Source organism: Oncorhynchus mykiss, chromosome 26 (assembly GCF_013265735.2).
Source record: "Oncorhynchus mykiss isolate Arlee chromosome 26, USDA_OmykA_1.1, whole genome shotgun sequence".
NCBI lineage: Eukaryota > Metazoa > Chordata > Actinopteri > Salmoniformes > Salmonidae > Oncorhynchus > Oncorhynchus mykiss.
Window position 1 is genome coordinate 42,939,918 of NC_048590.1, and position 21,070 is coordinate 42,960,987.

The 21,070-nt window shown below is 40.4% G+C and overlaps 1 protein-coding gene across 2 annotated transcripts; it reads right to left on the bottom strand.

Annotated features, from left to right (window-relative positions):
- Positions 1–239: 239 nt before the first annotated feature.
- On the bottom strand, positions 240–14,787 carry LOC110526700 (hepatoma-derived growth factor-related protein 3). 2 transcript variants are annotated; one of them, XM_036964081.1, is made up of 7 exons: positions 14,669–14,787; positions 13,984–14,084; positions 12,051–12,127; positions 6,850–6,988; positions 6,194–6,358; positions 1,934–2,065; positions 241–1,308 (listed from the first exon to the last, which is right to left on the bottom strand). In XM_036964081.1, exons 2-7 carry the CDS (start codon positions 14,065–14,067, stop codon positions 1,282–1,284), a joined length of 624 nt encoding a protein of 207 aa, XP_036819976.1. In that variant the 5' UTR covers positions 14,068–14,084; positions 14,669–14,787; the 3' UTR covers positions 241–1,281. The 2 variants fall into 2 exon arrangements, with proteins under 2 accessions (XP_036819977.1, XP_036819976.1); XM_036964082.1 differs by lacking the exon at positions 14,669–14,787 and having other exon boundaries at positions 240–1,308; positions 1,934–2,062; positions 13,984–14,662.
- Between the last annotated feature and the right edge of the window lie 6,283 nt (positions 14,788–21,070).

Here is a 21,070-nt window from a genome sequence, read left to right on the forward strand (position 1 = left end):
TTGTTTTGCAAGGAGGAATGGGAAAAAATGTCAGTCTCTCGATGTGCAAAACTGATAGAGACATACCCCAAGCGACTTACAGCTGTAATCGCAGCTAAAGGTGGCGCCACAAAGTATTAACTTAAGGGGGCTGAATAATTTTCAGTTTTTGATTTGTTAAAAAAGTTTGAAATATCCAATAAATGTCATTCCACTTCATGATTGTGTCCCACTTGTTGTTGATTCTTCACAAAAAAATACAGTTTTATATCTTTATGTTTGAAGCCTGAAATGTGGCAAAAGGTCGCAAAGTTCAAGGGGGCCGAATACTTTCGCAAGGCACTGTATGTAGGTGGTAGGATTCCATTTGGGATGCAGACGAGTAGTTAGCTAGATCAGTCAGGTAGAATACTGGCCATATACTCTACAACCAAAGTCAAATATATAGATAGAGAGTTAGAGAGTCGGTTTGTGCACAACACTTCCTACATTTATCTATGTCTTTTCCCATTCATCTTTTGCGGTTACATAAAAGAGCAACATACAGTGCTGAGTGATATGGATATGTTATACAGTCAGTTTAACACACATTTCAAATTTCCAGTAACTTTCCCCAAATTCTCAGGTTTCCCATGAATTCCAGTCTTATGATCACTGGATTTCCTGCTTATTCCCTCCTGATTGCAGGATTATTCCAACCGGGATTTCTGGAAAACTGGACAGTTTTGAAAATGTACTGGAATTTTGCAACCCTAAGCTAGTCCCTCCCCTTAAACCATTGTTTTATAAAAGCAAATCCAAGATACAACTAGTATGATCAGAACACTGCAATACCCAACATATATCAATCATCATAGACCACAGGGGAGTATATTATACTGTATATTCATAGAAGTTTTATCAAACATAGCTAACATGTTTACCTATATGAATCATTGATGGAATCAGATAGTGGAGGCTAAGGGTCAATATAAATATCGATTGATGCTTATTTTACACTGTTTAGATATGAAATGTGGTGTTCTGATTTTGAAAGAGATGGGGACACAAGTGTGTGTGTATGTTGTTTTGAAGCTAGTTACCTTGGCTGTAGTCAAGCCTGGGCGTCTACTGGCTGAAGCAGAGTTGTACAGATTTAGTGATATACTGTAGTAGATGTGTGTTATTTTCTACATAGAGATGGATGTGAATGACCCATTACAGGTAGTGCTAGAGGTGGTGATTATGGGAGTTTGACCATTCCAATATCACGTGACAGCAACAATGAATACCTTCCCTTCCCTCGGCAGGTGTCCACAGCACCTAATGTTCTTCTCTCAGCAACTGGTTCTGGAACAGAGGCATACAAATATTCCAATTGAAAAATATCCTATTAAACAATTAGAATACACATCAGAAACATAAGTATCTGCCAGTGACACAGGACACAATGAAGTGATATAATAATGCTGTTTGAATGATACAAGAGAATCAGAACAGTTATTTTGCTACCATGCCCCCTGGTGTCAGTATTCCTGCATTGAATGAACAATATCTGCAACATTTTCACCTCCATTTTAATCTTTGCTAAATAAAATAAATTAGTAATCAAGTGTTGATCTTGCAACACTATCACTTTGCGGTTCCAAGGAAGGAATAAACATACCTGTGACTGAAATGTGTCAGCAATGTCTTGTCAACTAGGGTCAATGTCACCCCAAGCATACAAACAGATCTGGGATCAGGCTACATCCACCATGGTTGGGGTCAATTCAAATTGAAGACAGTCAATTCAAGAAGTAGACTGAAATTCTGACTTAATTGTTGTAAAAATGTTATATTTTCAATAAACTGAAAAGGAGAACCTATTTATTTTAAATAAATAAAACATTATTTTAAATTAAAATCCTTTCCTGATTTAACTGACTTTAATTAGAATTGTCCCCAACCCTGACATCCCCCCTGGGCGGCCCACCTTGCTGTCGGCAGTGTTCTGAATGATGCCGTTATCGGGGTCTCCCCCCTCCGATCCGCTCTTCTGATCCTCCTCTTTCCCGTCCTCCAGATCCTCCTCTCCAGACGAGATCCTGGACAGCTTGGATGACTTCTGGGGACAACACACACAGATCAGCACTATTTGTTTATTCAGTGAATGCAAAAAAATGTGGTGCATTGTTTTCTCCACCCCACAGGCCATAGGGGGCTTGCTTTTATGCCCCATCGCTGGAGGTTGGCGAGGCATGGGCCGTGGCCAGTTCTGAACCTATTGAGGACCACTCCTTCCTGAGGACGTTGAAACCAGGAAGTTGTTGTGTGCAGGTAGTGATGAGGTGCTTATTTGTCAGAACAGCACTCATGCAACACTAAATGGACGTGCTTTGCTAGTGGATAGCTAGAGTCCATAATACTGTATCAATAAGTATTTCATACAATTTCACAAATATGATTTGCTGTCTTGCAATATGTGGGAAACATAGAGTCTCATTGAACAATAAAGTAAGTAATTAATGAAGTTTAATGAATGCATTCATTGTCAACAGTGTGCGCAACTGGTGAACTGAAGTCAGGTGCAGGAGAGCAGAGATGAGTGAACAGGCACACTTTATTTGGCAGAAGGAAAACAGTCGGACGCAACTGTGTAACGACATTCCCGCCAAAGGCAAAAGCAAATAGCGCACTTGTCACACAAATATTGAACAGCATACAATACCACGGGTTCCAAACAAGACCCGGCGAAAAACCAGCATGAAGCGTCACACATGACACGTAACGAACAATTACACACACAGACATGGGGGGGAACAGAGGAAAATATACACGTAGAGTGATGAGGGGATGTAAAACAGGTGTGTGGAAAAACAAGACAAAACAAATGGAAAATGAAAGGTGGAGGGGCGATGGCTAGAGGACCGGTGACGTCGACCGCCGAGCGCCGCTCGAACAAGGAGAGGAGCCGACTTCGGCAGGAGTCGTGACATCCATTATTCTTTGAACTGGACGATTTTTTAAATAATTTCTGGACACCAAATGTTCTGTAGGTATCTGAAAAAGTGAGCATGGCTAATGATGTTTCAACCAATCCCCAGTCAGGCTTCATCAGATCTGCTCCCTGTTAGAATGGCATAATGTATTAACATCCCTGTTAGAGTATCATAATGTATTAACATCCCTGTTAGAGTATCATAATGTATTAATATAACATCCCTGTTAGAGTATCATAATGTATTAACATAACATCCCTGTTAGAGTATCATAATGTATTAACATCCCTGTTAGAGTATCATAATGTATTAACATCCCTGTCAGAGTATCATCATGTATTAACATCCCTGTCAGAGTATCATAATGTATTAACATCCCTGTTAGAGTATCATAATGTATTAACATAACATCCCTGATAGAGTATCATAATGTATTAACATCCCTGTTAGAGTATCATAATGTATTAACATCCCTGTTAGAGTATCATAATGTATTAATATAACATCCCTGTCAGAGTATCATAATGTATTAACATCCCTGTCAGAGTATCATAATGTATTAACATCCCTGTTAGAGTATCATAATGTATTAATATAACATCCCTGTCAGAGTATCATAATGTATTAACATCCCTGTTAGAGTATCATAATGTATTAACATCCCTGTCAGAGTATCATAATGTATTAACATCCCTGTTAGAGTATCATAATGTATTAACATCCCTGTCAGAGTATCATAATGTATTAACATAACATCCCTGTTAGAGTATCATAATGTATTAACATAACATCCCTGTTAGAGTATCATAATGTATTAACATAACATCCCTGTCAGAGTATCATATTGTATTAACATCCCTGTTAGAGTATCATAATGTATTAACATAACATCCCCGTTAGAGTATCATAATGTATTAACATAACATCCCTGTCAGAGTATCATAATGTATTAACATCCCTGTCAGAGTATCATATTGTATTAACATCCCTGTTAGAGTATCATAATGTATTAACATCCTTGTCAGAGTATCATAATGTATTAACATCCCTGTCAGAGTATCATAATGTATTAACATCCCTGTTAGAGTATCATAATGTATTAACATCCCTGTTAGAGTATCATAATGTATTAACATCCCTGTCAGAGTATCATAATGTATTAACATCCCTGTTAGAGTATCATAATGTATTAACATCCCTGTTAGAGTATCATAATGTATTAACATCCCTGTTAGAGTATCATAATGTATTAACATCCCTGTTAGAGTATCATAATGTATTAACATAACATCCCTGTTAGAGTATCATAATGAATTAACATAACATCCCTGTCAGAGTATCATAATGTATTAATATAACATCCCTGTTAGAGTATCATAATGTATTAACATCCCTGTCAGAGTATCATAGTGTATTAACATCCCTGTCAGAGTATCATAATGTATTAACATCCCTGTTAGAGTATCATAATGTATTAACATCCCTGTTAGAGTATCATAATGTATTAACATCCCTGTTAGAGTATCATAATGTATTAACATCCCTGTTAGAGTATCATAATGTATTAACATCCCTGTCAGAGTATCATAATGTATTAACATCCCTGTTAGAGTATCATAATGTATTAACATCCCTGTCAGAGTATCATAATGTATTAACATAACATCCCTGTTAGAGTATCATAATGTATCAACATCCCTGTTAGAGTATCATAATGTATTAACATCCCTGTTAGAGTATCATAATGTATTAACATCCCTGTTAGAGTATCACAATGTATTAACATCCCTGTTAGAGTATCATAGTGTATTAACATCCCTGTCAGAGTATCATAATGTATTAACATCCCTGTTAGAGTATCATAATGTATTAACATCCCTGTCAGAGTATCATAATGTATTAACATCCCTGTCAGAGTATCATAATGTATTAACATCCCTGTTAGAGTATCATAATGTATTAACATCCCTGTCAGAGTATCATAATGTATTAACATAACATCTGCTCTGCATAGCTCAGTTCAACTCTGTGTGTGATGCTGATTTGTTTAACTTTCACTACAACACACTACACGTATAAAGAACACAGGTCAAATGCTATATAGCTGTATTTGCACTGAGAAACAAAACAGCTGTATTTGCACTGAGAAACAAAACAGCTGTATTTGCACTGAGAAACAAAACAGCAAAAGCATAGCCAGCACTTTGAAGGACAAAAGCAAGAAAATGTTCATCTGTGTAATGCAAGCACGAGTTAGACTTCCAATTTGAGAGGCTGAGGTCGGTCTTCTGGAATGCTACATTCCATCGAATAGATGTGCGTAATAGAGCCCAGTTGCTAGGCAACAGTGGTTGCTAAGCGAGGACGGGGTGGAGAGGGCTGTGGGTGACTTTTTTCAACCCAGGCCTCAATGGACACCACAGTAACATTACCTACAACCACCCTGCCTCTGTATGGGCCCATAGGCTTTGTGTTGTCCTGATGAAGGAAATACCATTCAAATGGAACTATCAGCGTTTCTCAACCCTCCGAGTTCACTTCATTATCATTATTTTTCAAGATATGCTGACGACTTGCAATGTAATGTATCAGTAGGCTTAGGATAGCTACCCCCCCTCCCATTGCTCCCCTGAACATACGCACCTGCACTCTGACCTTTTACCTTTAACCTATAGGTTAGCTATAGCTCCGGAGAGACTAGAGATAGATCTCAATAGTCTCACGTGGCTTCCTCTCATCTTATCGTTTGTTTCATTTAGCTGACATTGCTAAACAAGTGAAGACAGATACCTGGTTGGAAGGCATCCGTCATATTGCTTTCACCTTGTCCGGTCAGTGCAGATGAAGGAGAGGAGACAAGGAGAGGAGGCAAGGAGAGGAAGCAAGGAGAGGAAGCCCCTTGAAAGTTTTTAGATGCACTTTAGAGATGCCCCTGAAATGACCCTGTTGTCAACCATCTCATACAAAAAAATAAAAAAACACACCCAAGACCATCGTGACATTTATGTTAAGCCAGTGTTCTTCAACCCTGTTCCTGGGTTCCCACAGACTGGCAGACTTTTATATAGCCCAGCACTAACACAACTGACCAAACAAATCATCTATCAAGTCTTTGAACCAGGTGCGTTAATGCTGGGTTGGAACAAACATCTGCACACCCTGTGGGTCTCCAGGACTATGGTTGAGTTCTACAGGTTTACAGTGTGATAGAGTGTAATAACAGGTCTGATAACTAGTTTGTGATGACCTGGTACCTTAGAGGAGGCCGTCCTTTTCCGTTTGAACCCGGACCTGTCTTCCTTCAGTTTGCCTTTGTCATCTTCCACCTCCTCTATGGAATCTCTCTCCTCTCCTTCACTGCTTCCGTCTGCCACGTCTCCTTCTCCCTCCGTCTTGGAAAAGCTCTGCTGCTGGATGGCCTGAGAACATAGGACAGAGTACAGTAGAATATAGTACAACTTTATTGTACACACAGAGTAGGAAATATACCTTTGGCTTCATAGTGACATGAGAAAAATCTACAAAACAGTACAGTGAGCAGACACTATTCACTGATGTGCTATTGAGATCAACTGAGAAAATATTGAGAGGAAAACAAATAAAATAGAAGTCTCTTCTATAAGGAACTCTCCAGGAGAGGACTGCACCAAGGTGAAGCAGCAGCCCATAATATGTAGACACTGGACTATGACAAGAAGTTATGAGACATCAGCAACTAAGATACAACTCTCGTGTGTGTGTGTGTGTGTGTGTGTCCTTGTTTCTGATGGCTTAGAAGTTATTAGTTATGAGTTGGGCTTATAAGTTATAACTGCTATTCAGAATGCACTGTCCACATATCTGGATGACTTTTGTATACTTCTGTATGTGCCGGCCAATCCATAAAAATGGACCGAGAAGCACGACGGACCTGATAGCCGGTGAATTTGACCCCTGCGTTGTTCTCGATCTCCCACAGACCCTCGTTGAAACCTTTCCTCTTGTTGGACTTGCCAAACTTGTCCTTGTACTCCTTGTATGGTAGGAGATCCCTGGGGCCCAGGAAGGCACTGTGGTGGGACAGAGATGGTGAGCAGTAATACCAACCTGACCAGAACCAAACCACTAACATTAATCTGTCATCACAAAAATGTAACTTACACTGAGTGTACAAAACATTAAGAACACCTTCCTAATATTGAGTTGCACCCCCCCTTTCCCCTGAGGGCAGCCTATCCCCTGAGGGCAGCCTATCCCCTGAGGGCAGCCTATCCCCTGAGGGCAGCCTATATTCGCCGGGGCATGGACTCTACAAGGTGTTGAAAGCGTTCCACAGGGATGCTGGCCCATGTTGACTCCAATGTTTCCCACAGTTGTGTCAAGTTGTCTGGATGTCCTTTGGGTGGTGGACCATTGTTGATACACACGGGAAACTGCTGAGCATGAAAAACCCTGAAGCATTGCAGTTCTTGACACAAAGCGGTGCGCCTGGCACCTACTACCATACCCTGTTCAAAGGCACTTCAATCTTTTGTCTTGTCCAATCACCCTCTGAATGTTACACATACATAATCCATGTCTCAATTGTCTCAAGACTTAAAAATCCTTCTTTATCCTGTCTCCTCCCCTTCATCTACACTGATTAAAGTGGATTTAACAAGTGACATCAATAAGGGATCATATCTTTCACCTGGATTCACCTGGTCAGTCTATGTCATGGAAAGAGCAGGTGTTCTTAATGTTTTGTACACTCAGTATATGTACTACAAAGACTCTGTCATGTAACTGATATACTCAAGTTGTGCTACTGTTTTGTGAAGTGAGCGTTCATGTTTATAACTAGAGTGTGTGTGCGAACAATAAATATATTCACCATAAAGTACCCAAGTTAAGATATTTAAGCAATGAGGCACAAGGGAGTGTAATATATGGCCAATTTACCACGGCTAAGGGCTGTTCTTATGTACGACACAACACGGAGTGCCTGGGCACAGCCCTTAACCGTGGTATATTGGCCATATACCTCAAACCCCTGAGGTGCCTTATTGCTATTATAAGCTGTTTACCAATGCAATTAGAGCAGTAAAAATAAATATGTTGCCATACCCGTGGTATACGGTCTGATATACCACGGCTGTCAATCGTCATTCAGGGCTCAAACCTTCCAGTTTATAATAGGCCTATATTATCTGCTGATCACTATAATGCATTGTTATAACGGGCTCTGAGTGGCGTAGTGGTCTAAGGCACTGAATCGCAGTGCTAGCTGTGCCACTAGGGATTCTGGGTTCGATTCCAGGCTCTGTCGCAGCAGGCCGCGACCAGGAGACCCATGGCGCGGCGCACAATTGGTCCAATTGGGGAGGGTTTGGCCGGCAGGGATGTCCTTGTCCCATCACGCACTAGCGACTCCTGTGGCGGGCCGAGCACAGTGCACGCTGACACGGTCGCCAGGTGCACGGTGTTTTCTCCGACACATTGGTGCGGCTGTGGGCATTGGTTGGGTTGTGTTTTGGAGGACGCACGTCTCTCGACCTCTCCCGAGTCTGTACGGGAGTTGCAGCGATGAGACAAGACCGTAACTACCAATTAGGTACCATTAAGAGAAAGGGGAGAGAAAGGGGTGAAAGTACTAAATAAAAAAATAAATACAGTGCTATAACTGTGTAACGCCATAGGCCTCAGTGTAATAACATAGGCCTCAGTGTAATAACATAGGCCTCAGTGTAATAACATAGGCCTCAGTGTAATAACATAGGCCTCAGTGTAATAACATAGGCCTCAGTGTAATAACATAGGCCTCAGTGTAACACCATAGGCCACAGTGTAATAACATAGGCCTCAGTGTAATAAGATAGGCCTCAGTGTAATAAGATAGGCCTCAGTGTAATATCATAGAACTCAGGGTAATAAGATAGGCCTCAGTGTAATAACATAGGCCTCAGTGTATTAACATAGGCCTCAGTGTAATAAGATAGGCCTCAGTGTAATAACATAGGCCTCAGTGTATTAACATAGGCCTCAGTGTAATAAGATAGGCCTCAGTGTAACACCATAGGCCTCAGTGTAATAACATAGGCCTCAGTGAAATAACATAGGCCTCAGTGTAATAACATAGGCCTCAGTGTAATAACATAGGCCTCAGTGTATTAACATAGGCCTCAGTGTAATAACATAGGCCTCAGTGTAATAACATAGGCCTCAGTGTAACACCATAGGCCTCAGTGTAACACCATAGGCCTCAGTGTAATAAGATAGGCCTCAGTGTAATAAGATAGGCCTCAGTGTAATATCATAGAACTCAGGGTAATAAGATAGGCCTCAGTGTAATAACATAGGCCTCAGTGTATTAACATAGGCCTCAGTGTAATAAGATAGGCCTCAGTGTAATAACATAGGCCTCAGTGTAACACCATAGGCCTCAGCGTAATAACATAGGCCTCAGTGTATTAACATAGGCCACAGTGTAACACCATAGGCCTCAGTGTAATAACATAGGCCTCAGTGTAATAAGATAGGCCTCAGTGTAATAAGATAGGCCTCAGTGTAATATCATAGAACTCAGGGTAATAAGATAGGCCTCAGTGTAATAAGATAGGCCTCAGTGTAATATCATAGAACTCAGTGTAATAACATAGGCCTCAGTGTATTAACATAGGCCTCAGTGTAATAAGATAGGCCTCAGTGTAATAACATAGGCCTCAGTGTAACACCATAGGCCTCAGCGTAATAACATAGGCCTCAGTGTATTAACATAGGCCACAGTGTAACACCATAGGCCTCAGTGTAATAACATAGGCCTCAGTGTAATAACATAGGCCTCAGTGTAATAACATAGGCCTCAGTGTAATAACATAGGCCTCAGTGTATTAACATAGGCCTCAGTGTAATAACATAGGCCTCAGTGTAACACCATAGGCCTCAGTGTAACACCATAGGCCTCAGTGTAACACCATAGGCCTCAGTGTAATAACATAGGCCTCAGTGTAATAAGATAGGCCTCAGTGTAATATCATAGAACTCAGTGTATTAACATAGGCCTCAGTGTAATAACATAGGCCTCAGTGTAATAAGATAGGCCTCAGTGTAATAACATAGGCCTCAGTGTAATAAGATAGGCCTCAGTGTAATATCATAGAACTCAGTGTAATAACATAGGCCACAGTGTAATAACATAGGCCTCAGTGTAATAACATAGGCCACAGTGTAATAACATAGGCCTCAGTGTAATAACATAGGCCTCAGTGTAATAACATAGGCCACAGTGTAATAACATAGGCCTCAGTGTATTAACATAGGCCACAGTGTAACACCATAGGCCTCAGTGTAATAACATAGGCCTCAGTGTAATAACATAGGCCTCAGTGTAATAACATAGACCACAGTGTAATAACATAGGCCTCAGTGTATTAACATAGGCCTCAGTGTAACACCATAGGCCTTAGTGTAATAACACAGGCCTCAGTGTATTAACATAGGCCTTAGTGTAATAACACAGGCCTCAGTGTAATAACATAGGCCTCAATGTAATAACATAGGCCACAGTGTAATAACATAGGCCTCAGTGTATTAACATAGGCCACAGTGTAATAACATAGGCCTCAGTGTAATAACATAGGCCTCAGTGTAATAACATAGGCCACAGTGTAATAACATAGGCCTCAGTGTATTAACATAGGCCACAGTGTAACAACATAGGCCTCAGTGTAATAACATAGGCCTCAGTGTAATAACATAGGCCTCAGTGTAATAACATAGGCCACAGTGTAATAACATAGGCCTCAGTGTATTAACATAGCCCTCAGTGTAACACCATAGGCCTTAGTGTAATAACACAGGCCTCAGTGTATTAACATAGGCCTTAGTGTAATAACACAGGCCTCAGTGTAATAACATAGGCCTCAGTGTATTAACATAGGCCACAGTGTAACACCATAGGCTTCAGTGTAATAACATAGGCCTCAGTGTAAAAACATAGGCCTCAGTGTAATAACATAGGCCACAGTGTAATAACATAGGCCTCAGTGTATTAAGATAGGCCTCAGTGTAACACCATAGGCCTTAGTGTAATAACACAGGCCTCAGTGTATTAACATAGGCCTTAGTGTAATAACACAGGCCTCAGTGTAATAACATAGGCCTCAGTGTAATAACATAGGCCACAGTGTAATAACATAGGCCTCAGTGTATTAACATAGGCCACAGTGTAATAACATAGGCCACAGTGTAATAACATAGGCCTCAGTGTAATAACATAGGCCTCAGTGTATTAGCATAGGCCACAGTGTAACACCATAGGCCTCAGTGTAATAACATAGGCCTCAGTGTAATAACATAGGCCACAGTGTAATAACATAGGCCACAGTGTATTAACATAGGCCTCAGTGTAACACCATAGGCCTTAGTGTAATAACACAGGCCTCAGTGTATTAACATAGGCCTTAGTGTAATAACACAGGCCTCAGTGTAATAACATAGGCCTCAATGTAATAACATAGGCCACAGTGTAACAACATAGGCCTCAGTGTATTAACATAGGCCACAGTGTAATAACATAGGTCTCAGTGTAATAACATAGGCCTCAGTGTAATAACATAGGCCTTAGTGTAACACCATAGGCCTCAGTGTAATAACATAGGCCTCAGTGTAATAACATAGGCCTCAATGTAATAACATAGGCCTCAGTGTAACACCATAGGCCTTAGTGTAACACCATAGGCCTCAGTGTAATAACATAGGCCTCAATGTAATAACATAGGCCACAGTGTAATAACATAGGCCTCAGTGTATTAACATAGGCCACAGTGTAATAACATAGGCCTCAGTGTAATAACATAGGCCTCAGTGTAATAACATAGGCCTCAGTGTAATAACATAAGCCTCAGTGTAATAACATAGGCCTCAGTGTATTAACATAGGCCACAGTGTAATAACATAGGTCTCAGTGTAATAACATAGGCCACAGGAGATGCTTTTGGTAATATGCTTATCAACAAAAAAGTTGTAAAGGTGTGCATGTGTCCCAAATATTCACTATGTAGTGCACTACTTACCCCATTGGGCTCTGGTCAAAGGTAGTGCACTATATAGGGAATAGGGTGCCATTTGGGACATAATAGTGTGTTGGCTTACGTTTCATGTGTGCCGAAGAAAAATATGGGATATTTATTAGCAGGTGGCTTGACAGCTCCCTCTGGAAGCTCATCAATCTAATGGGGGTAGAGAGAGAGAGAGAGAGAGAGAGAGAGAGAGAGAGAGAGAGAGAGAGAGAGAGAGAGAGATGTAGAGAGAGAGAGTGATGTAGAGAGTGAGAGAGAGATGTAGAGAGAGAGAGAGTGATGTAGAGAGAGAGTGATGTAGAGAGTGAGAGAGAGAGAGAGATGTAGAGAGAGAGAGTGAGAGTAATGTAGAGTGAGAGAGAGTGATGTAGAGAGAGAGAAAGTGATGTAGGGAGTGAGAGAGAGTGATGTAGAGAGAGAGAGTGAGAGAGTGATGTAGAGAGTGAGAGAGAGATGTAGAGAGTGAGAGAGAGTGATGTAGAGAGAGAGAGTGATGTAGAGAGAGAGAAAGTGATGTAGAGAGAGAGAGAGAGATGTAGAGAGTGAGAGAGAGTGATGTAGAGAGAGAGAGAGTGATGTAGAGAGAGAGAGAGAAAGTGATGTAGGGAGTGAGAGAGAGTGATGTAGAGTGAGAGAGAGTGATGTAGAGAGAGAGTGAGTGATGTAGAGAGAGAGAGAGTGATGTAGAGAGAGAGAGAGATGTAGAGAGAGAGAGAGAGAGAGAGTGATGTAGAGAGAGAGAGTGATGTAGAGAGAGAGAGAGAAAGTGATGTAGGGAGTGAGAGAGAGTGATGTAGAGTGAGAGAGAGTGATGTAGAGAGAGAGAGTGAGTGATGTAGAGAGAGAGTGAGTGATGTAGAGAGAGAGAGAGTGATGTAGAGAGAGAGAGAGATGTAGAGAGAGAGAGAGTGATGTAGAGAGAGAGAGAGTGATGTAGAGAGAGAGAGAGAAAGTGATGTAGGGAGTGAGAGAGAGTGATGTAGAGTGAGAGAGAGTGATGTAGAGAGAGAGAGTGAGAGAGTGATGTAGAGAGTGAGAGAGAGAGAGAGATGTAGAGTGAGAGAGAGTGATGTAGAGAGAGAGAGAGGGGGAGTGATGTAGAGAGAGAGAGAGTGATGTAGAGAGAGAGAGGGGGGGGAGTGATGTAGAGAGAGAGAGAGTGATGTAGAGAGAGAGAGATAGAGATAGAGAGAGAGAGAGAGAGAGAGAGAGAGAGAGAGAGAGAGAGAGACTGTTATTACACTCATGTCAGATGTATCTGTTCATGGGATCTCAGGAATGAACCCATAATACAAACTGCAACAGTGTATGTGAACTGCATTAACACATTTTAATATGTCAGTAAGCAGTAGTGTCATATCTCCAATGCTGTGTGTTATCTACATATTCCAAACAACAGAAATAAGAGTGTAAAGTGTCAGTATCTTGAAACAATGTTGCAGATGCTAGAACACTTGAGGCCAACAGTGTAATCAGAACGCTTACAATGTAACATTGTTGTTGGAAAGGGCTCACGTCACCTGGTTACCTCAGGTCAAGTCTGACTGATTATAAAGGCTAGCTCTAGTAGGCTATACCAAATCGCTGCTACAGTAGCTAATTACTCTATAGGTCGATACAATTACAACCGCTTTGCATTCAAGTGAATTTGTGGAATGTGGGAAATGAAAAGTAAAAACGTAAGGAAGAGACGGATTCAAAAACAGACGTAGTAGCACACCATTCAATAGCGCCCTCATTTCCTGACTGGGAAACACAGGGAAAATGTAAAGAATGGTAAACATAAGAATGACTGGTTATTGTGGTTTGCAGCGTATCAAAATAGCGATCCGCAATAGCTGAATATGTGATGAAGGTAGGTAGGTAGGTACACTGTGAACTAAGCTGGGAAAGACAAACACGCATGGTGAAGAAGGAGCCCATCGCATATATCCCAAAGCATCGGCGGTATTGTCTCAGGCAACCCCGCCTCCCTGCTTTTCAGCTCGGCTGCATCACCTACTCACCCTCGCTGGCCAGTGTGGGTATCCCTTCATCTTCGCAAAAACCAAATCTCCTGCCTTGTACTCCCGCGGCCGTGGACGAGCCATAATGACTGTGTGCCAGCCTACTCCAATTTGAGATGAAAATAAATGAAGGTGTTTTAGTTCGGCCCTCAACAGAGATGGGGATTATCGACCATCAATGTTTTGATAGCAAGACCGCAGTTTACACGTAAATAAATAATTAAAGCAAAGGATAAGGCCTGGAAACGGTGCCTCATGCACGAAAATGTGTAGATCAGCGCAAGAATACAGGTACAAAACCTAAATCCCAACGTCGAGAAGCTGTCACTGTAGTCCTTAGAGAGTGTTAATAATAATAATAATTAAAAAAAACGTCCTCAATAGTGGATGTATTAATTTAAAAAGGACAGCGGCATGGAAAACATGGACTCTCACCAAAATTAGGCTACTCCTCAAATAGAGACAGAAAATATGGGTAATTCCTAGACTACATAACCAATTTCTTGCCTGTCCTTGCAGAGGCACAATTTAAAATGCAGTATTGTTTTCAATTACAGCCTACATTTTGAGTAGCCTGCAGGCTACTTAAATATGCTAAATAAATTATGGCAGAAAATAGGTCTGCCAGTGCCATAGTTGTCAAACTAACCCTAGTACTGCCAAAGTATATGCAGCAATATACTACCTTGTGCAAAGAACACCGCGATTAAAGAGTCTGTAGGGAACTTTTGCTTCTGGGGGAGCCCAGATTATCTCATTGGATAGAAAGGGGCACACCTTCCCATGTACATGAGCATAAACTACAGTATATAGAGTGCCACAGTATGAGTCATAATTCCCATAAAACCTAGCGGTCAAACAGGGAAATGGCTCCAAAATTTTTCCCACCATTTATTTTTCCCTTGGGGGTATTTAGAAACACTTAAAATAAAGGCTGTGTAAATCTCTAGTACAAGGTGACTTTTATCAATATATGTGCCTGTATTTACCCACCCAAAATGAAATGCTAATTAGCTGCTAATGTGGCTATCATAAAGAACTACAAATGCCATGATAATCTGGACAAGACTGCCGAATCAAGGTAAAGGTACGAATCTCTGGATTAACTATCTAATGTTAGATAAGTGTAGTAATGAATAATTTAGCTACATTTCTTTAAATGGACAATTATTTAAACTGTCTTGTGCAAGTTTTAAATTGACACAATACCTGTTAGCAAAGGTGTCAGCTCGAGATGATGTGCAGGAGTTTGCAGGGATTTGTAATCTTGCATGATGTCTACTTTGATGCTAATTAGCATGTTCAAATCTGAGAGGAAATAGAGCCGAATAAATATATTGCAAAAAGTCACCTTGTCCGAGAGAGATTTACATGGATATCAAAATGTCACGCCTGGGTAAGCCTACACAAAACACAACCCTTATTGTAAGTGTTTCTAACATCCCCTATGCAAAAAATGAATGGTGGAAAAACGATTGGATCCATTTCCCTGTTTGACCGCTATGCTTTATGGGTATTATGACATCTCCACTGTGGGGCTCTACTGTTAGCATAAATATTCAGATTTTATGAGTTAATGAACCATGCAGACAATACTAAAGCCAAAATTGAAGGTTCACATTTAGCCAGCAACTTCTGTATAGCCTATTTTAACAGATATTGATTGCATTTATCTGATTCAGGGGCCTGTTTTTATTTGTTTTATTCCAGATTAATATGATCCTGTGTTTAGGTTGGGTTTTTGGTTAAAGCATATGTTGTGCTTCGGATTTAGGCCTATTCTGAATGGTTTAAGTGTTATAAAGAAAAGGGTTCATATGTAGAGTTTACAATGAACTATAACATATGTCCACATATGTTGTGTTTAATGGGGAAGGGACATGTACATCTAGCCATATAAAGATTAAGAGAGGAAGTCACACTCATCGAAAGATGTTCACTACAATCCAAGGTCACATAAATTCATGTTCAAACTCAAGAGGAAAATCTGAATCATGTGCATATATGTTTCAACCAGCAGATGGTAGTAAAACCTAAGCAATGCCAGAGAACCAAACCCTCATGGACAGCCAGGGCAGTTTCCAGGAGTGTTTCAGTTCGATTCAACATTTACTACGTTGCGTGACGGTTTGTACTGAACGACACGTTTCCCCAAATCGTTGGTCAACTTTCTTGAACAGACGTTGAGGTATATTTAATCAGTTTGGTGAGTGTATCGGAGTGTGGCTGGAAACAATGAGTGACGTATGACTATTTAAAGGGCAGCGGTGCATTTTGAACCCACAACCCAACCACTCCAGTTTTTTAACTGGCCATACAGAACAGTAACGTTTCCGTTTAATTGAACGTTGCACTCCGTTTTTTTGTACTGAATGCCGCCCAAATGATAACGGCGCGGTTCCAGGACACAGACTAAGCACAGTCAAAGATTGTCTATTATTTTGACAAGATAGTTGATTGACCATTCTAACAATGGAAATACATATCCTCAAATATGGTAGGCATGTAGGCAGGAGGCGAGATCTGGTGGGACCATTCTAGCCAATGAGAGGGCAGATACGTGATACAGTCAATAGAGATAGAGGAAACTGAGCTGCACTTCCTAACCTCCTGCCCAATGAATGACCATATTAGAGACACATATTTCTCTCAGATTACACAGATCCATAAAGAATTCAAAAACAAACCCGATTTTGATAAACTCCCGCAGTGAAATACCACAGTGTGCCATCACAGCAGCAAGATTTGTGACCTGTTGCTTCAAGAAAAGGTCAACCAGTGAAGAACAAACACCATTGTAAATACAACCCATATTTATGCTTATTTATTTTCCCTTTTGTACTTTAACCATTTGTACATCGTTACAACACTGTGTGTATATATATATATATATATATATATATATATATATATATATATATATATATATATATATATATATATATATATATATATAATATGACATTTGTAATGTCTTTATTCTTTTGTAACTTCTGAGTGTAATGTTTACTGTTAATTTTTATTGTTTATTTCACTTGTGTATATTATCTACTTCACTTGCTTTGGCAATGTTAACAGATGTTTCCCATGCCAATAAAGCCCCTTGAATTGAATTGAGAGATAGAGGACTCATCTTTGTATCTGTGCCATTATAGCGTCTGTGAAAGAATGGGCTGTCTTGATTTTATAGTACTCAGGTTTCTTCTTCTTCATTTGCTGATTGCGCCCAACTCATAGGAATCCCCACCCATTTGACTAATTCAAAATGTTCGAAGCCCTAAATGGTAATAGCCATGTTAAAACAAGTTATATCAATGATGAATCCTCTATCTATCTCTATGACAACAGGCACAATTTTGATATAAAGTTTTTTTTTTTTAAAGTTGCCGAAATGCCACGTGCGTCAACTTATATCAGTGCTTTCCTCGTAACAACCTAACCATAACAAAACGTATATTTGATCAAATAAGCCATACATAGCTAAATATTATATTTTCTTTTAACCAAATTCGTCACTCTCTCATTGACCCCACATACAAAAATTTCTAATTTTGTGGGTTTATTTTTCGTGGACAGATTTTGGGAAGAGTAAAACCTCTCATGTCTCCTCTTCCTCTCTAGCATAATCCTGGACCAACCCTGGAAGTGTTGTTTAGTCCATAAACTAGGTGTAAACTATGACTGTGAAAACAGCTCCAAATATTTACGCAACATGCAACAATTTCCACAATTTTACAGAGTAATCGTTCATAAATCAATTCATTAGGCCCTAATCTATGAATTGCACATGACTGGGTAGGGGCCCAGCCAGTCAGAATGAGTTCTTCCCCACAAAAGGGCTTTATTACAGACAGAAATACTCCTCAGATTCATCAGCTGTCTCAGACGATCATGCTGTTTAATCATCTTCTTGATACGCCACACCTGTCATGTGGATGGATTATCTTGGTGAAGGAGAAATGCTCACTAACAGGGATGTAAACAAATTTGTGCACAAAAATATAGAGAAATAATATTTTTGTGCGTATGGAACATTTCTGGAGTCTTTTATTTCAGCTCATGAAACATGGGACCTACACTTTACATGTTGCGTTTATATTTTTGTTCAGTATAATTATCACATTAAGCCTCACACATGTACGGTGTATCACGTTCAATATTTTTTTTCATGGTTTATACTTGATGATTTAATCAAATAATTAGTTCCATGTTGTGTATGGTACATATATGAAGACTTAAATTAGTAAAGTGTTTTGGGAAGGCTCTTGGTAGGCTATAAACTGGTTAAGGTTATCATACTGGAAAGTGGAAATAATAAAAGATAAAAATAAAGAAAATAACTTCAAAGGTGTTTTAATCAGTTTGGGTTGAAAATGATTTTCCTCAAAATACGTGTTAACATTTGGATCAGGTGTTGTTACATAATAATACATAGAATTATAGGACCTCTATTGTGACAGTCTGATAAGGGTTGTCATTATAAAAAATAATAGAACATTATGTCATTTGGTGATTATCATTGTAAAGCCATTTTCACAAAGAAGACAGTATTTTACCTTAAAAAAAAGGTTATTACTATATGACCTCTATTCAAACAGATCGTTATTTGTTTTGTTTTTCGCAGCTATACCCCCTTTTATACATATTAGTGCATAACTGGCAAACTGGGAAGGGTGGGAAGTGGGGTTGCTTTTCATCCACAATTTGCAATTCAAACTAGGTTGGTGCTAAACCTTATGGAGTTGTTAAAGGTATCAAATCATTTCTGGGTAACAATTAAGTACCTTACTGTGATTGTCTTCAATTAAAATGATTTCAAAAATAAACAAAAATAGCTTCTTAGGAAAGAGCAATTTCCCAAGCAAGAATTTAGCTAGGACTGTCTGGGAGTGGTCTGAGTGGGGAGGGGAAAACTGAAAACGAGCTGTTATTGGCAGAGATGTTTGGAACTCTCTTCATTGCTGGTCTATTAACTAATTTACCACCTGGTGATGTCACCAGGCAGGTCAAAACACCATCCCACCAAAACATGCTGACATTTCATTTCTTACACAACCAGGGAATTTTCATAATTTTCAAAATTTCACAGTATTATTCCAATCTCATAGTGTGGAAATATCTCAAACTGTGTTTTTAGTGGTCAAAATGTGCCATGTTTTTTTACCCCCTACCCCTTTCAAATATACTAAAAAGGTTGCATTCATTTTTAAAAATATTTTTTGGGGCATTACATGTTTTTATTTGCTACATACAATATTGGCCTACTTACTCCTAATACACAAGTTTTAGAATCCCTTATCTAAAAACACTATCAATGTCTGACATTGAATTGTTGTCTTTTTACTCTCACTGTTCTGCTGTAGGCCTTGAATAGAGGACAGAGAATATGGTGCTATCCCTGAGACAGAGTGGGTGATGTAAGTTGTCCAGCACTCCAAAATGTTCCTTCTTCCTGTCTCCCCACGCCTCCCCAGACTAGAGTATTAGTCGGAACAAAAGTCATCTGCTGTCCATCTGGCTGCAGTGCCGGGGCGGTAATACCCCTCATATTCAACAGCTTCCCAAGCCCCTGTGGACAATCAATTTTACCCTCTGCCTCACCCTCCTCCTTTCTCCCCCTCTCCCTGCCTTCCTCCCACTCTCCCTTCCCTCCTCCACCTCCCGTCTCCCCTTCTCCCTGCACTCCTCCATAGCCCAAGACTGTGAGGTGGGATCTAATGTCAGTGCCCCCAGAAAATCCCCCCCCCCCCCCCTCTGGAACATGTGAGGCTCAAAAGCAGCAGCAGTGCTCATGAGGGTCTGTTGTTACAGTGGTTGGACTCATAGTGGTGTAGTAGGCTATAGAGCTGAAGAGAGAAGGGAGAAGACTAGAATCTAATCACAGGAGGCTGCTGAACGGCTCATAATACTGTCCGGAACATAGAAACCACGTGATGTATTTGATACCTTTCCACTTATTCCGCTCCAGCCATTACCACGAGCCTGTCCTCCCCAATTAAGATGCCACCAACCTCCTATGAATCTAATGTAGAAAAAAATATGTTGATTTGGTAAACAACAGTTATCTGTAGTTGTCAGTCATGCATACTATTAACCTTTTTTCTTCTAATAAATCATTATTTGGGAACATACTTCTCTTTGTGGATATGGTTTCTGCTGCAGTTGTTCCTAAACTTATTTTGTGCCATGATTCATCACCTGAAGCTGATGCACAATTTTCATTCCAACCTCAAGATAAACAGAACAATGTTTCTAGCTATACCGCCTAACCTTCGCTTGCGACTCAGTAGGAATTGGCTGCGATCCACCAGTGGGTTACATCCCACCAGTTGGGAACACAGGATACCAGAAACAAAGATTCCTCCTCAGGCTATGTAGCCAACAAATATTACTCCATCACCACTTAACAAGTTGGATACAAATGTTTAAATTCTGCTGTGAACAGTGTGTGGAGTGAAATGAACAAGTGATCCACCTCCTACAAGGTTTTCTATGGTTAGTGTCGCCTACATACAGTGCACTGAGGGGACGGAAATAACCGTCGCACCCCCTTTGAGTGGTACTACATTCCCACACCAGCAATAAAGGATCGAGGCACTTGTCGGAACTGGGCTTTTCAGCAGCAGCCAAGTGGTAATGGCCAGCTCTGTGTAAAACATGTAAATGGAAGCTGTGGGTTGACTGAAAATGAAAAGTTACGCAATCAGCGCTTTCGTCCTCTGTTTTGCAGCATTAGTTTTTACGTACACTTTGTTTCGTTGCGCAACAGATTCATCCCCCTCACCTCGGGGTGTGGACGTACCGGAACTACTCCTACCACCATAACTACTCCTACCACCAGAACTACTCCTACAATCAGAACTACTCCTACCACCAGAACTACTCCTACAATCAGAACTACTCACCAGAACTACTCCTACCACCTAAACTACGCCTACCACCAGAACTACTCACCAGAACTAACTACTCCTACCACCAGAACTACTCCTACCACCAGAACTACTCCTACAATCAGAACTACTCCTACCAACAGAACTACTCCTACAATCAGAACTATTCACCAGAACTACTCCTACCACCTAAACTA